Genomic DNA, 17953 nt, shown 5'->3' with positions numbered 1-17953 from the left:
TTTATTTCTGATTAGTATTACATTTGAGCATATAAGTATGACATTTGTGTATATAAGTGTTACATTTGCATATTGACCCGACCCGATCCGACCCGTCTCAGGGTGAGACAGTCTCACATAAGTTTTTGCCTTACTCGGTACATATATATACTTTCTCAACCTATTGAAGTCATGATCACCCATTCAGGAGAGCCACTAGACCGAAAGTCCGCAAGGTCATTGAAGGTTAAAAAAACATTAGATTACTGCAGTAATATAAGCATATAGATAGATTAATTGATGACTAACAAACGCCCTGTAATATTTCTTGTACGTACATGCATATAGTAACAAATAAATTATATATAAGTACAGCCACAGTATTTGAAAATGATATGACTGAATTTCCAAGGGATATTCATATTTAAATAAAACTGGATTTTATTTTATTTGTTTAAATTGACAGCACTAAATTTTCTATAATATGTAGTAGTGTAGGCAGATTAAATTCAAGCCGCGTGTTGACTTGAAGATCAACTCTGCCCAAAGTAAACTCATCAAAAGCTTATATACCCTCCCCCCCTGCCCAGAAGATGAAAACAACAACTACAAAGACAACCCAAAATAAAACATCAAATAAAATCCGGCCATGTCCCATTTGCTATTGTTTTATCTCTTTTCTGCTGCAATTTATACAGCAGCAGCAGCAGCTCAACAAATAAGCCTAGGTTCCTCCTTAACACCAACGGGCAAGTCGTCTTCATGGGTATCACCCAATGGGCATTTCGCTTTCGGTTTCTATCAGCAAGGCAGTAATGGCTACGCCGTCGGAATATTCGTAGCCGCCATACCTGAGAGGACACCCGTCTGGACAGCCAACAGGGACACTACTCCCATTTTCCCAACCAACTCAACTTTGGTGTTGAAGAGCGATGGCAGGCTGGTTGTGGAGGTACGCCAAGATACCATCAACATTATTCCTACTGATGGTCTTCCTATTTCATCAGCTTCCATGTTAGACAACGGAAATTTCGTGGTCTACGCTTCTGGTGAGAAGATCATATGGCAGAGCTTTGAAAATCCAACAAACACTCTTTTCTTAGTGTATCATTGGAATTAACCAAAGAACCATGCACTGCATGCATGTTAAATAAAATAACTAGGAATTCTTTTCTTAGTGTAAAAAGAAATTCAACTTTACTTGAATTGGTGCACAGTGACCTGTGTGATTTTCATAGCACCCCTTCACAGTGACCTGTTGGAAAAAATTCGGATAAGAGGAGAAAAAGGAGAGGAAATGAGATCTTCAGGCGTGATATCACTTTCCTATAAGCTTTTAATCTTTCCTCTTCAAAAGCAACGAGGTAACAAGATTAAATCTTATGGGATACAAGAAGATGAAAACAAAGTTCTTAGGTTGCTTGATAAGAACTTACTAAGAGTTATTGAACTGTGATATATCAAGATATCATGCAAAATAAAATTGGGTATTTGATCAGATGACACTCCTAGAATTTTATAGGAATAAATTCTAACTGTTAGGAGCTGGAAGTTTATACCAGTTTAAAACTTTCAAAAAATATATATAAAATATATTCTTTTGGATTTCACCATTCTGGTTCAGGCAGTTATGTACACACATGTGGAAATATAATTTTAAATTATATTCACATGTTAATATCTCCAAAGATATTAATATAACTGACTTGGGATTTATTTACGTAGCATTCTGAGCCTTATGCATGGAAAATAATTCAAACAATTATATCCACAACTTAAATATTTCAAATACATGTGTACATGTAATTAGGAAATAATAAGTTCATAGCAACATGCATAATAACTGAACTGACCAACCTCATTCGAGAAGTAAGGTTCTACGTAAACACTGCAACATTGCATGAAAAAGTAATTCATTTACTTAGCATCAAGTGTATGCTCATATGCAAAACAATTAGTATTTTAATATCTCAAGTGTAAGCTAACTTGCTGAACATGAAATATCAAATGTGAACACTTGTGTGCCAAGCAGCTAATTATTACCAACAACGATGCGTGCCTTCGAGAGATAAATGATGCTTTCAATTCGAGAGATACATAAACAACACCATTCGAGAGGTGAAGTTTTACCACGCATGTAAAGTGATTTAATACATTACTCACATATTTTAGTATCTTTAATTTGCACTAAGAACATGCAAAGTCAAAGATATTTAAACCATGCAATCACATGCATTTATAGAACATGCGAGACATCATTTCCATGCGGACCTGCCTGCGAGACATCGATAAAACGATTCACGCAAACTCAGTTCGAGACATCGTTTCTCCTCGAACCGACCTCTCGTACGAACTGACCTCTCGAGTCATCTCTCGCGATTTCTCGAACAACCCAAAATCATCTCTACCAAACTCAATAATATTTACTACTCCACAACTCCAAATATTATTTGAGTAATCATGGTAGACATCTGAACCATTAATCTCATTACTATATAAATATCCAACAATTTCGTGGTCTACGCTTCTGGTGAGAAGATCATATGGCAGAGCTTTGAAAATCCAACAAACACTCTTTTGCCTGGACAGAGCCTTTTGAATGGAAAACGATTGGTTTCCAGTGCTTCAGAAAATGATGACAGCTATGGAATTTTCACTATCGCCATGCAAGATGACGGAAACCTTGTACAATATCCACTCCAAGGTCCATACATTCCCCAAAATGCTTACTATGCATCCAACACTGATAGAACAGGTAATAATATTACTCTAAATCTTGATGAAGATGGTAGCCTTTACTTGATCAATTCTACCATCAATATTATCAAGAACTTGACCCCATCAAGAGGCAATCCAGAGGAAAAAACAATTTATATTGCCAAAATAGACGTTGATGGTATTTTTAGGGTGTATTCGCATCCGTTTGGTCATGGAAACTGGTCTGTTTCATGGTCAACTACGGATGACAAATGCGCCCCAATAGGTGTGTGCAGGCTGAATGCTTATTGCACTATGATGGACAAAGACGCTGAATGCAGATGTCTCCCAGGATTCGAGTTTGTAATTCCAGGCAACTGGAGTTCAGGATGCAGTAGAAATTTCAGTACAAGAAGCTGTAAAGCAACAGGTGGAGGTATTAATTATGAAATGAGAGCTGTGGACAACACAGTGTGGCAAAGCAATTCTTATGCGGTTCTCAAAACTTCAACTAAAGAAGAGTGTATGCAAGCCTGTCTGGAGGACTGCAATTGTGATGCAGCACAGTTTAAAGATGGTGCATGTGGAAAGGAAAGGCTGCCCCTCATATATGGAAGAAGGTCTGTTGATAATTCTAATGTAGCTCTAATTAAGGTTGGATTTCTTGCAAATATCGGAGGAGGAGGTCTAGTTGATCATTCCCCAGAAAGCAAAAAACAGAAGCACAAAGACAGCATCTTAGTTGTGGGCATTTCATTATTAGCTTTTGCTATTCTGGTCTTGGCAATCTCTGGGATGCTGATACACAAAAGTAGGATTTGGAGATATAGAGAGATCTCTGAGAGAGATAATAATGGCCAGTTTTGCAAGGATGTTGGGCTCCGGGCTTTCACCTATGCAGAATTACAGAGAGTTACCAATGATTTCAAGGAAGAGCTTGGCAGAGGGGCATTTGGGACAGTTTTCAAAGGAGTGCAGGCAGAACCCCAGAAATTAGTAGCTGTGAAGAGGCTAGAAAAAGTTTTGGAAGATGGGGAAATAGAGTTTCAGAATGAAATGAAAGCTATTGGTAAAACCCATCACCGTAATTTAGTGAAACTTCTGGGTTACTGCATAGATGGACCTAAAAGGCTTCTGGTGTATGAATACATGAGCAACGGATCTCTGGCTGACACACTTTTCACGCCACAGAAACAGCCATGCTGGGAGTGGGAGGACAGAATTGGCATTGCTCGAGATATAGCAAGGGGCCTTCTGTATTTACATGAAGACTGTGAAACACAAATCATCCACTGCGATATAAAGCCTCAAAACATACTCTTGGATGATCGATGTGTGGCAAAGATTTCAGACTTTGGATTGGCAAAGCATATGAAGCAAGATCAGAGCAGAACTTACACAGGAGTTAGAGGAACAAGAGGCTACGCGGCACCAGAATGGCACAGAAAGATGGCAGTGACAGTAAAAGCAGATGTATACAGCTTTGGGATAGTGCTATTGGAGCTAATCACTCGTCGAAAGAGTGTGGATTGGAGCCTTTGTGAGGACGAAGCAGTTCTTGAAGAATGGGTTTACAATTGCTTTGAGGCGGGTGAGGTAAGTAAAGTAGTTGGGGAAGAGGAAGTGGAGAAGAGACAAGTAGAGAGAATGGTAAGAATTAGCCTATGGTGCATCCAAGAAGAACCATCACTCCGCCCTTCAATGAAGAAAGTTTTACTAATGCTGGAGGGGACAGTAGATATCCCTGTACCCCCTAGTCCTACTTCATTTCTTTGTGCTGTGTAATTGGGACTTCCATTATCTCAAACTTTTATCATTTTTTCCTTCTGCTATTTGGAATCTCTTTAAGTCTATGTGTTTTTAATTCTGAAATGAAATCAATGTATTGCCCTTTGCTTAAATAGATGATGTTTTAATTATGTATAGCCTATGTGCGTTTAGACTTTAGATGTTTGTTACTTTTCCAAACACAAAAATAATTCGAAAAGTCATTTTCTGAGTTTTTAAAACGAAGCCGATTAAATGGTGAAATTGTCAAAACAAACTAATAAACATAATAGGAATGGACTCGGGACGAAGCGAATTCACTCACGCTTGGTTGATCAAAAATAGTCTGAACCGAGCCCATGTTATCTGGCCGGCCCCCTTGAGGTCACGGGGTGAGCAGAAGACGCGGTCAAAATAGGGCCATAACCCCTCCGTTTATTTTACCGTTTGATATCCGTCAAGGGACCATTTCAGTAAAAATTAATTACTGAAATGGTCCCTTGACTATAGTAAAACGACCAATTTGGTCCTGATTTAACGGTTGTTTAACACCAAAATAAATGGGGGACCAAATTGGATAAAATTTTCAAAGTCGGGACTTAATTGGGTAAGAAAATTGTCGATGATCAAATTGGTAATTTTGCAATAGTCGAGAGATCATTTCGGTAATAAATTCTTATTGCAAACATGAAAGTTTGGTAATGGAATCCTAGCCTTTGATTTCTCAAAGAAAGTAGAGGGTGTGAATGTATCACCGAAAAAGTGTTCTCACCTGAATAAATAAATAAATATATAAAATGTTTTTGAAATGGAGAAATAATCTTCAATTAGAGTTCTCTTACATTGTAAATTGATCGTATTAATTGCTTGTAAAGAAGTGTTTGGTAAAGCAGCTATGATGTAGTTAATTGATTGCCAATATGAACCACTCAACCAAAGTCATTCAACAAGTAAGCTTCTAACAAATTGCACTTCCATTGTTCAGAATGTATATGTAGAACCATCTAACCTGTAGAGGCTATGAAGCATAATCCATATAGGCAAATGGTATCACATACATTTATTTGATTTCAGGATTAAAGAGAATGCACTTGGAGATTCCCAATAGCAGAAGGGAAAATGTTACAAAGTTTGAGATAGTTGTGGTCTGAATTATACGGCACTAAGAAATGAAGTAGGACTAGGGGGTACAGGAATATCAACTGTCCCCTCAAGCATTAGTAAAACTTTCTTCATTGAAGGGCGGAGTGATGGCTCTTCTTGGGTGCACCATATGGCGATTTTTACCAGTCTCTCTACTTGTTTCTTCTCCACTTCCTCTTCCCCAACTACTTTACTAACCTCACCCGCATCAAAGCAACTGTAAACCCATTCTTCAAGAACTGCTTCGTCTTCACTAAGGCTCCAATCTACACTCTTTCGACGAGTGATTAGCTCTAGCAGCACTATCCCAAAGCTGTATACATCTGCTTTTACTGTCACTGCCATCTTTCTGTGCCATTCTGGTGCCACGTAACCCTTTGTTCCTCTAACTCCGGTATAAGTTCTGGTCTGATCTTGTTTCATATGTTTTGCCAATCCAAAGTCTGAAATCTTTGCCACACAACGATTGTCCATTAGTATGTTCTGAGGCTTTATATCGCAATGGATTATTTGGGTCTCACACTCTTCATGTAAATACAGAATGCCCCTTGCGATGTCTCGAGCAATGCGAATTCTCTCCTCCCAACACGGCTGTTTCTCTGGCGTGAAAAGTATATCAGCCAGAGATCCGTTGCTCATGTATTCATAAACCAGAAGTCTTTTAGGTCCATCTATGCAGTAACCCAGCAGCTTCACTAAATTTCGGTGATGGGTTTTTCCAATAACTTTCATTTCATTCTGGAACTCTGTTTCCCCTTCTTCCAAAACTTTTTCTAGCCTCTTTACAGCTACTAATTTCTGGCCTTCTGCCAGCACTCCTTTGAAAACTGTCCCAAATGCCCCTCTGCCAAGCTCTTCATTGAAATCATTGGTCACCTGCTGTAATTCTGCATAGGTGAAACCCCTGGGTCCAACATCCTCACATAAATGGCCATCTCTGCTCTCAGAGATCTTTCTATATCTCCAAACCCTGCTTTTGTGTATCAGCAACCCAGAGATCAGCAAGACCAGAAGAGCAAAAGCTAATAATGAAATGCTGAGAACTAAAATGTCTATGCGCAGCTGTTTTTTGGTTTCTGTGGGATGGCCAACTTGACTTCCTCCTCCTCCTCCTCCAATATTTGCAGGCAATCCAACCTTAATAAGAGCTGCATTAGAATCATCCATCGATCTTCTTCCATATATCAGGGGCAGCCTGTCCTTATTGCAGTTGCCATCTTTAAACTGTGCCGCCTCACAATTGCAGTCCTCCAGACAGGCTTGTTCACAGTCTTCTTTAGTTGAAGTTTTCAAACTGGCATAGGAATTGCTTTGCCAAACTGTGTTTTCCAATGCTCTCATTTCATAATAATCAATATCTCCTTCACAGCTTCTTGCAGTGAAATTTCTGTTGCATCCTGAACTCCATTTGCCTGGAACAACAACGCTGAACCCTGGGAGACATCTGCATTGAGGTTCATTGTCCATTATAGTGCAAAAAGCATTCATCCCGCAGACGCCTTTTGGGGCGCATTTATCTGCCGTAGTTGACCATAAAACTGACCAGTTTCCATGACCAAATGGATGTGAATACAGCCGGAAAATACCATCCACATCTAATTTTGCAATGTAAATATATTTTTCCTTTGGAAAGCCTCCTGTGGTTAAGTTATCCACACTAATATTGTTGGTAGAATTGATCAAGTAGAGGTAACCATCTTCCTCAAGATTTAGCGTAATCTGATTACCTCGACCAGCAGTGTTTGATGCCCAGTAAGCATTTCCACCAGTATCTGTAGTCTGGACTGGATACTGAACAAGGTTTCCGTCACTTTGCATCTTGATACGGAAAATTCCGGTGCTGTCATCGCTTTCTGAAGCACTGGAAACCAGCTCTTTTCCATTGGAAAGGATCTGTCCGGGCAAAAGGGTATTTGTTGGATTATCAAAGCTCTGCCACATCATCCCATCAGAACTATAGACCACGAAATTTCCGTTGTCTAACATGGAAGCTAATGTAATAGGAAGACCATTATCAATAATATCGATATCTTGGCCTTGGCCTACCTCCACAACTAGCCTTCCATCGCTCTTCAACACCAAAGTTGAATTACTGGGGAAAATGGGATTAGTGTTCCTGTTGGCTGTCCAGACCGGTGTCCTCTCAGGTATGCTGGCCAGGAATATTCCGACGGCAAAGCCACTGCCTTGCCGATAGAAACCGAAAGCAAATTGCCCAGAGGGTGACAACCATGAAGAATTGCCGGTTGGTGTTAAGAATGAGCCTAGGGTTATGTTGGTGGATCTTTGTTGAGCTGCTGCTGTATAAATTGCAGCAAAAAAGAGATAAAACAATAGCAAAAGGGACATGGCCGGATTTGATTTGATGTTTTATCTTGGGTTGCCTTTGTGCTTCTTGTGTTTTCATCTTCTGGGCAGGGAGGGTATAAAAGCTTTTGATGAGTTAACTTTGGTCAGAGTTGATCTTCAAGTCAACACGCGTCTTGAATTGAATTGGTCTACACTGCATATTATAGAAAACTCAGTGCTGTCAATTTAAACAAATAAAATAAAATCCAGTTTTATTTAAATATGAATATCCCTTGGAAAATCAGTCATATCATTTTCAAATACCGTGGCTATACTTATAATTTATTTTTTTGTTACTATATGCATGCATGTCAGCATGTATGTACAAGTAATATTAAAGTTAGTTTCATAGTCATCAATTAATCTATCTATATGCTTAATTATGTTATTGCAGTAATCTAAAGATTTTAACCTTCTATCTGAACTCTGAAGGTTAGTTAACTCTCTTTATAAAATTTCATAATATTTTAATAGAGCAAATACCAATTTTGGTGACACGACTATTAGCAAAATAATAATTTTCGTCCACATGTTTAATTTCTACCAATTTTAGTCACATGACTATTGTTTTAGTACCAATTTTCATCCACGACTATTATTTTAGTGCCAAAATTAATCGCACTGATCACCCATCTGTTTAAAGCGTACAAAAATCTAAAATTATTAAGGGTGTTTTCGTCTTTTTCAACTTAATATCCCAATTTGAGCATGAATAAATGGATTTAAGTCCTAAGATTGATAAAAATTCGCAATTCTCCTCCTCAAACAGGGGAGGAGGCACCTTATGGGGTAGTGGGCCCTGCCCCCCCCCAACCCCCACCCCCTTCCCCACCTAAAAATATTTTAATAAATATGTATGTATATATTGATATAGTATGGATAAATACACTTTTGGCCCCCCCTCTAATTTTTTTTTAAAAAATAATCTATTATGTTTATATTAAGTGAACTCAAAATATATATTAAAGTTTAAATTCATTAAATAGAAAGAAATAAATGAAATAATTAAAGTCACCATTTTCTTTTTATCTTTTTCCTTTTATCATGATTTTAATTATGGAGGGCATCAAATATCTATTTTATTTTAAAAAATCTCTAAATTTGAGATATATGCTTTAGTTTTATTAGTTATGTTGATTAATTAATTAATGATTTATTGTGTGTTTTAATTATTTATTTACACTTTGAAGATGTACATTTGCTTGTTTAAATAATTAGTGTTGAAATGATTAAAAATTAATATTGATTGTTTAATTTGTGATATTGATTTTTGTCTTTATCTCTCAAATTTTGAAATATTGTTATTCAGTAAAATGAAAATCAATTAATTATGAAAAAAAATTGGTGACAAAATAATTGACAATTTATTTCTCAAAAAAATTGACAATTTATATTTAAATAAATGTTGTTGTTCTTGTTGTTGTTGTTGTTGTTGTTGTTGTTGTTATTATTATTATGATATTTTGTGTTATATGAAAAAAAAATATAAAGTAATGATCGACACTCGTGTCAATCGTACTCATACAGAGTATAATTAGAAATCATTATCAATAATAATTACAATAATGTATAGTATATATAATAATATAGTACGGTCAATTATAATGTCGACACGGCAAATTTCCTCTAGCATATTGTCCCCCCCCCCCCCCCCCCCCCCCNGCTCCGCCCCTGTCCTCAAATTAAGGTAAAATAAGGAGTAAAACTGTAAATTTTGATTGATCTTAGGACTTAATTTCATTTATTCATGCTCAAATTGGGATATTAAATTGAAAAGGACAAAAAATACCCTTAACAATTTTAGATTTTTGCAGGTTCTAAACATATGGGTGACCGGTGCGATAAATTTTGGCACTAAAATAATAGTCGTGGATGAAAATTGGTATTAAAACAATAGTCGTGGGACCAAAATTAGTAGAAATTAAATATGTAGACCAAAATTGTCATTTTTCTAATAGTCGTGGGACCAAAATTGGTATTTGCTCTATTTTAAAAGTAAATGCTAATTTTTACAATGTCTATGACAAATTTTCCTATTAGATTGTCTTACGGGTGGCAAATTATTATGTGGATCTAGGTCTACCTTGTAAGGTGTATCCGGGTCAAAATACATAATTTACATACTTCAGGTCTTGAACTGTTCGAAGCTTGTCTTCTAACTATCTGAAACGTAACTATTCGAATTACTATTAGGACTATTCGAATCGAGCAATTGAGTTCCTAAGTCTAAAAAGTAAAAAGAATTTGGGACTCAAATTTCATAACTTTGGTATCATCAAAATCTAAATTACACTTGTTCTTAACAAAAACCAATCTCAGCCCTACATATGGAAAAAATCAAACGGGTCATGTCAAATATTAAAAGAAATGCGATTGCATTTTCGTAATTATCACAAACTTTACTGCGCAATCTAGAGCACTATGCTCTACACTTCTCAAAATTTTCTAGAAATGCGCATTTAATTGTGACAAAATGCATGCTTAGTATTAACAAAGTGCACGTATAGTATTAAAAATTTGCACTTGCATAAATGAGTGCATTGCACTTAGCTAGGGTTTGGATTTTAGAGTTTATAACTTAGTTTTTTTTAGTTTTATTTGATTTTGTGGCTCACCTTTTACTTCATAGAGTTTAACATTTACGATTTAGATTAACATTTAGTTTTTAATTGTTTTTTTAAAAGTTATCTAGGAATGCACATTTAGTTGTTACAAAGTGCATAGTATAGTGTTCTAAGTTGCGAAATAAAGTTGATGATATTTATGAAAATGTCACCGCATTTTAAAAAAAAATTTGATTTGATCCATCTTATTTTTATAGATGTAATGCTGATATTTGTTTTTAGTTTCCTCCTAAGGTGTGTTCTCATGGACCCTAAGCCTATATAGGAGCATGATCAAATGAGGACATCGTTTTCTTGTAAAAAGTGAGGATTGATTTCAATCGGCTATCAAAGTTTATCAATGATTGACATTTTTAGTAAAAAAAAAAGTCAACAGAGACAATTTATAATTATTGAAAACTTTTAAGAGCGACGTTCATTAATTGTTGCAAATTGAAAGTTTAGTAATGGTAAAATCCTAATATTTGATTTATCAAGAGGGAAGGTATGTGTGGATGTGTCCATACTTTTTACATGGGGAGGTGTTCTCACCTGAACCATATATATATAGGGTTGACTTCGTATGAAACAACACCTTCCCGTGAGATGGTGAGACACAACATGAGTGCACACAGTCTACTTTACGAATGTACAACTCTAAACTGTGTGCACTATGCTGTGTGTATCCGCGTAGTAAACTGTGTGCACTCACGTTGTGTCTCGCCGTCTCACAAGAAGGTGTAGTCTCATTTGATTGTAAATCTATGTGTATGTGTGTGTATAGGATTTGGATCCAGTGAGATCACATCATTTAAATGAGATCATGAGATTCAATCCTGATCATCTATTGTCTTATTTTGAAGGGTTCAAATTTGATTAGATTTTATATTTTTTAGGTAATTATAGTATGGAAAAGGATTGTTTAGTCTTTTTGCAATTTAATGTATTTATTACCATTTTAATTTAGGTGATTTTTTTAATTGTTTCCTTTATTTGATTGGTGTTTCATCTTCCCAACCATAGCTTCCCATTCTTTATTGTCTTCTTTTTATTTTTGCTCCCCAAACCATTGTTCATTGTCGTATGCATCTCCGCAAGGCCAAGAGCGTCGGCTTGTGCACCACAAAGATACTCCATGGCTGGTTCTTCTTCAAGGCGGTTGAAGCGGCTTAGGAGGAGTTCGTTTGGTGTTGTTCCAGGTATTTTGTTTTTATTTTTTTGCGTGGGTCTGGGGTTTGCCTGCTTTTGTGTTTGGCGGTGGTTTGCGGCGGTGATTGGTGTTACCGGCGGAGACGGTGGTTTGATGTAGTGGGTATGGCGGCGGTAGAAGTTAGGGGTGCGACGAGGTTGGGCGGTGTTTTAGTTTTTGGGATTTGGTTATATGATTTTGGGTTAGGGTTTTGATGTTTACAGTAGCCTTTCCAACATATCAGTAAAACTTGTTGGGCGGTGTATGTACCCAATCTTTTTCACCACCCAAGATCTACGATAATATGCAATATTTTTCTAAAAAAAAAATTACGTACCTAATCTAGGTTTAGAGTACTAGTAAACGGCTAACCATTAAAGTTGGATACTATATATATACGTTTCATTGCTGACATAATAATAATTCTTAGAAATTGGTAAACTTTGGGGTTTTATTTAAATGTATGGTGAGTTAAGCTGTATGGAATAAGTGTTGATTGGTGTGTAAAGAATTGGCGAGCCAGTGTAAGGTTACAACAACTTTTAATATAACTTTGACAGAAAATCCAGTTTCATGAATGGGGTAGTGTGTGGGTGTGGTGTTTCGGATGCTAGTGTGTGTGAGAGTTTTTTTTTCCTTTTCCTTTTTACTAATTGTTGGAAATTTGATAGGTACATAGCGTTTGTATTTTTCAGTTCTAGTAATGTTCCGGTTGGGTTCCGTATTGAGTTATTGGTAGTAGGTTTTTTAAAATTTGGTATGGTGTTTCTGTGTGTGTAGCTGTGGGGGTCGGTGTGTGCACGGATACAGTCATTGTTCTATGCTCATATAATATTTAGGATATGCAGAGTTAAAGTAACGCATTTGTACGAAGACATTTAAATATTGATGGGTTGTTGTTTAAATTGGGTATGTGCGCTGTAGATATTGGCTGTGTTCGTTCTGACACATTTATGAAAAAACAATTGATTTGTTGCCTGTGTGCGTGTTCGTTATTCTTTTCTTGGGATGCATTGAATATGGTTTTGTCAATTTTAAAAACTTTAATATGTTTGTGTGTGTTGGTATTTAAGGGGCAATTGTTTTGGTTGTTTTATATTCGGTGGGATATTTTGTGTGAATACGAATTTGGCAATTTCAAACAGTTTCATATTTTTAATGAATTATTTCCTTCTACTTTGTTTTTGAAATGTGGTGTGCAGGTCTAGCTTGGCATGTGTGCATAGTGACCTAACATATTTTGGGTTTGTGCTCGTTAGGCAACAAGTGTGTGCACCAGTCTGTGTACACTATTGATTTTGTTCTCGTTTAGTTCTTTTCTGATAATTGGTGTTATTTAATTTGCTATGCATCGATATTCTTAATGAATTATTTCATTCGACCTTGTTTTTGAAATGTGGTGTGCGGGTCTAGCTTGGCATGTGTGCATAGTGACCTAACATATTTTGGGTTTGTGCTCGTTAGGCAAGAAGTGTGTGCACCAGTCTGTGTACGTTATTGATTTTGTTATCGTTTAGTTCTTTTCTTGTAATTGGTGTTATTTAATTTGCTATGCCTCGATATTTTTAATGAATTATTACATTCTACCTTGTTTTCGAAATGTGGTGTGCGGGTCTAGCTTGGCATGTGTGCATAGTGACCTAACATATTCTGCGTTTGTGCTCGTTAGGCAACAAGTGTGTACACCAGTCTGTGTGCGCTATTGATTTTGTTCTCGTTTAGTTCTTTTCTGGTAATTGGTGTTATTTAATTTGATATGCATCGATTTACAGGGAACATTGATCAAGGTAATCAAAATGGGATGGTGGATAGTCCGTCCTCTGACGATTTTGTAACTCCCCCGGTGGTGTTGCCCCCTCGTGCCCAACTAGACCCTCCATTGGATGATTCTAATGATGGGCTTGGGGGTGAAGAGGTAGACTTGTTTCCCCCCTTGAAGATCCGTGGCAAACATAAGTATTTAGTCTCACCCATTAAGCGGTTTAATGCGTGCCAAAAGAGAGCTGTGCCTGAGATTGGACTCGGTGATATCTTAGACTTACAAGTTGATGATATTCCAAAGTTCATGGGTAGGTGGGTGCTGAGTAATTTTGACCCATAGAACAAACTAAATACTTTTTCATTATAGCACCGTATTTGTTCTTTTTATCTGTACTCCGGCAGAAATCAAAACCAGCTGCTGTAGCTTGCACACGCCGTCTTAACTAAATGCACACCACCGCAACATACTAATTGGGTTATCTGCACAAGCTAAACCCATTTCTGCACACACCTACAATCCGAATTCCACAATCCCCCATATTTAACACCATGAAAGGGCAACAATCTGCGTATACACAAACGCACACACTCGTATAAAGAAACGCATATTGCTTTAATGATATAAATGGGGTATTAACACCCACTCGGCGCATTATCGCACACACTTACACATTAAAAACACATGTTTAAAAACACCAACTCTGAACTCTATTCACGCATAAAAAAAACCATTCACTACTTCACATTTTTATAACACCGCCCAATCACTACTTACACAGAGTTTTGCACACGCTAACACTATCACGCACCCACCGTCGAACCCCCTAAAGAATATGCATAACCTCCATAAACAAATTATGCCAAACTATATTTTGCCCATTCTAACAAATACCTATCGAAGTGTTCGACACTCCCAACCTCATGCAAATCCCTATTTTTAACATACATAGTTGGATGTACGCTCAAAATAATTACAACGCACAATGCTTCTATAAATCACACTGAGCACTTTGCACCCACCCATCGCTAAAAACGCACACACATGTGGTTCAAAACAAGGAATAAAAACTCAAAGAAACGCACACACTCAGATACAGAAACGCACACTGCTTTCATATCATCATGGGTATTAACACCCACTAGTCCCATTAATGCACACACTTACAGAGTAAAACACACGCTTATAAACACCCACACTGAACTCCATTCACCCCCCAAAACTCCATTCACTAATGACTTTATAACAACGCCCAATTACTTATGATACAGAGTTTTACACACGGTTACACACTATCATGCAGCCACTGTCGAACCCCGTAAACAATATGCATAACCCCCCTAAACAAATTATGCCAAACTTTATTCTGCTCCCTATTTATAAAACCGCTTCATGCAAAACCCTAATGCTAACATTCATTGTTTGACCAATGCTCAAAACAACATCACTGCACAATGCTTCTATGTATATCATCCTCAACAATTTGCACACACCGTTGGCTATAAACGCACACACATTCTGAACTAGAAAAAAATATAAAATAGAAGTTATTAAAACCTTACCGGCAATGCTATTAGCCATGGAAGACTCCGGCATGTTTGCGGCTAATTCTTTCCTTTTTCTAACGGTGTGTGTGTTAAAATCAGACAAAACATCCCAAAACAACTTCTATTGGGTTACCATGATTAGGATTCCTTAATATATGGGAATCATTATGTTCAATTATTTTCCTTTTATTATACATCATAATCAAATTACAACTCTATCCTTTTTTTTTAATTATGTCCTAATATAATTCCTATTTTAATATCAATCATAACCATTCATTCCAATTTTATAAATGGCTTAGATGGGATCTCATGATCTCATCTTATATGGTGATCTCATTGGATCCAGCCCCTATATATATATATATATATATATATATATATAGAGTTAATACCCAAAATGGTCCTCCGACTATAGCGTAATACTTGATTTAGTCCCGAATTATTTTTCGTACCCAATTTAATCCTCTGTCTTTTGAAATCACACCCAATGTCGTCCACCGTTACAATTGCCGTCAATGATCCATTATTTTGAGGGCAAACTTGTCATTTTACTTGGTCAAACTCGTTTCTTCCTCTAGTCTAGTATCTTCCTCTGGTCTGGTCTCTGTCGCGACTCCATCTTCTTCGCTATCCGTCGATTAAACACAAAATATATTACCCAAAGTCGAAACCCGTTTCTCGCTAAGTGTAAAAATGGTAGAAATCAAAACCTAATCTGGAAGTCGACTGGAAATTGCACTGCGATTAGCTAGGGTTGGGTGATTTTGCTTCAACAATGGGGTATAGCAGAAGGCTTGGAGGCGGGGAAATCCCAAATTACGGTATGCGATTCTTGAACTTGTTTGTTGATTATTCGATTGTTGTAGTGCCAAAGTGAGTATATATAATGCTGTGTTGTATAGTGGAAAGTACTTTCCAGCTTAGTGTAGGGTCCATGGTTTATTGTTTACTGCAATTTTTTTTAGAGTTGTATGCTGGTGGTAATGGTAGGGACCATCTACTTTCCAGCTGTATTGCTTTGCTTAGTTATTTACTGTACATTGTGTGGAGTATTTGTTTAAAACCTCGAAATGCTGCAATGTAAATCTGTCATCTGCTTTGTTGTCTTTATTAGGTTGGGGACCACATATTTTTGAAATACATATTGAATTTAGTTATTGCTGCTTTGTCATGTTAGTTGGTTTATTTATATAGTTTTATGTTGACCTATTGAAATCAGGAGAAGAAAATGATCTGTTCACAGTTAAGATTAGACATGGGGGAAACTTAAGTCATTCTGGATCTACTTCCTATGTGGGAGGGTATTGTGATTATTTTGATAATGTTAAAGTAGATGAATGGGGTTATATGACTATTAAGGATCTACTAAATGACTTAGGGTTCAACATTGAGGATTGTAATGTATATGCAGTGGTTGGGGATAAATTGACTAACGTGATTTCATATTTAGAGGCATGAGATTTAATAGATTTTGAAGGTAGGGCTAGAGAAGTTGAGTTATGGGTTGGTTTGGGTGAATTGGATGCAGTAAGTGAAGAGGAGGGTATTGAGGATGGCTTGTTTGACTGTAATATTGATTACAATGAACAAGAAGGTGATGACATTGAATTTGCAAGATCAATTGATCCAACTGTGGAGTATGATGGTGTATTGCCAGGTGAGAAAGGTGTGGGTGAAGATGAGGAGCAATGGGGAAATATTGACCCTCCGATTGAATATTCTGATGAAGGGTCACCATATGGTAGTGATGAAGAAGGGGAAAAAGAGAAATTCCCACATTTTAGGGCTTGTACTGACAAGGAATGTCCTGTGTTTAGTATTGGCTTAAAATTTGCTTCTAAATCTGATTTTAAAGATGCCATAATACAGTATGCTTTTAAGAATGGGAAGGATTTAAAATTCTCCAGAAATGATAAGGTTCAGTATGTGGTGACTTGCAAACACATTGGATGCCCATGGTCAATCACTCTTAGGTTAGAGCAACATTCTAATACTTGGAGGGTTATTACCTTTAATGATTCCCATATTGATTATCCTTGGGTGAAAGAAACCAAAATGGTTAAAGCAACTTTGTTGGCAAAAAGGTGGAAGAATGAAGTGAAAGGCCATTCTACATGGACAACCAAGGAGTTTAGGGCCAAAGTATGTAGTGATGAGCATTTCACTGTGACCAAGAGGCAAGCAATAAAGGCCATGAAGCTTGCTAGGTTTGCAATTAAGGGAGAACTTGAGGATCATTTCAACAAGTTTTGGAGCTACTACCCTGAGATACAAAGGTCAAACCCAAACACAACTTCTTTGGTTAAATTGAGTAATGTTGTTGAAGAAGAAGGGAAGAAAAGGTTTATGAGGTGGTATGTAAGTTGGGAGGCATGCAAAGAGTGGTTTAAGCACTGTAGGAAGATTATAGGAGTTGATGGCTGCCATCTTAAGGCCAAGTATGGTGGAATGTTGCTAACTGCCACAGCATTAGATGTAACCCCTCACCTATTCCAGTAAGATTAAGGTTCGAAAAATATTTCTTTAGGCTATAACATTCATGAGATGATCTCCCGATGCCTCAAAAGAATTATTATAAGTAAGGACAGTTAGTAATAAGCTGCGATCGTACGTCCCGGTCACGAACCGTAAAAATTTTAGGAGCTAGTATTCGGACCCGTTTGTCCTAGGAAATGGATTTTTAGACACCATACTATTATTCTGGAATTTCCTATTTAATTAAATTAGCCCATAGCAGCAAAAATTTATTTGTGATCGTACATCGCGAAATTTCGCGGTGTACCGAACCTGGCCCAATTTTGAGTTTTAGACTGGAATAAATTTTTGGTTTCGAAAATTATTTGAATTAAATTAGTTTCTACCGAGAGTTCATCTGATTTAATCCCAATCAGTCTATGCTAAGATATTTTTAAGATCA

The 17953-nt window shown here is 37.0% G+C and overlaps 4 protein-coding genes across 4 annotated transcripts; 3 read left to right on the top strand and 1 right to left on the bottom strand.

Annotated features, from left to right (window-relative positions):
- The first annotated feature begins 598 nt into the window (after nt 1-598).
- On the top strand, nt 599-4561 carry LOC116012915 (G-type lectin S-receptor-like serine/threonine-protein kinase LECRK3). The gene is made up of 2 exons (XM_031252586.1): nt 599-1083; nt 2478-4561. Exons 1-2 carry the CDS (start codon nt 629-631, stop codon nt 4459-4461), a joined length of 2439 nt encoding a protein of 812 aa, XP_031108446.1. The 5' UTR covers nt 599-628; the 3' UTR covers nt 4462-4561.
- Nucleotides 4562-5399: 838 nt separating this feature from the next.
- Nucleotides 5400-7969, bottom strand: LOC116011868 (G-type lectin S-receptor-like serine/threonine-protein kinase LECRK3). Its single transcript, XM_031251284.1, has one exon. It carries the CDS (start codon nt 7933-7935, stop codon nt 5596-5598), a length of 2340 nt encoding a protein of 779 aa, XP_031107144.1. The 5' UTR covers nt 7936-7969; the 3' UTR covers nt 5400-5595.
- Nucleotides 7970-11635: 3666 nt separating this feature from the next.
- On the top strand, nt 11636-13887 carry LOC116011826. The gene is made up of 2 exons (XM_031251243.1): nt 11636-11737; nt 13500-13887. Exons 1-2 carry the CDS (start codon nt 11674-11676, stop codon nt 13826-13828), a joined length of 393 nt encoding a protein of 130 aa, XP_031107103.1. The 5' UTR covers nt 11636-11673; the 3' UTR covers nt 13829-13887.
- Nucleotides 13888-15811: 1924 nt separating this feature from the next.
- Nucleotides 15812-17535, top strand: LOC116012914. Its single transcript, XM_031252585.1, has 3 exons — nt 15812-15857; nt 16256-16432; nt 16514-17535. Exons 1-3 carry the CDS (start codon nt 15812-15814, stop codon nt 17533-17535), a joined length of 1245 nt encoding a protein of 414 aa, XP_031108445.1.
- Nucleotides 17536-17953: the final 418 nt, after the last annotated feature.

Source organism: Ipomoea triloba, chromosome 3 (genome assembly GCF_003576645.1).
Source record: "Ipomoea triloba cultivar NCNSP0323 chromosome 3, ASM357664v1".
Classification (NCBI taxonomy): Eukaryota; Viridiplantae; Streptophyta; class Magnoliopsida; order Solanales; family Convolvulaceae; genus Ipomoea; species Ipomoea triloba.
The sequence above is the reverse complement of the archived record's forward strand: the minus strand, read 5'-3'. Positions and strand labels throughout refer to the sequence as shown.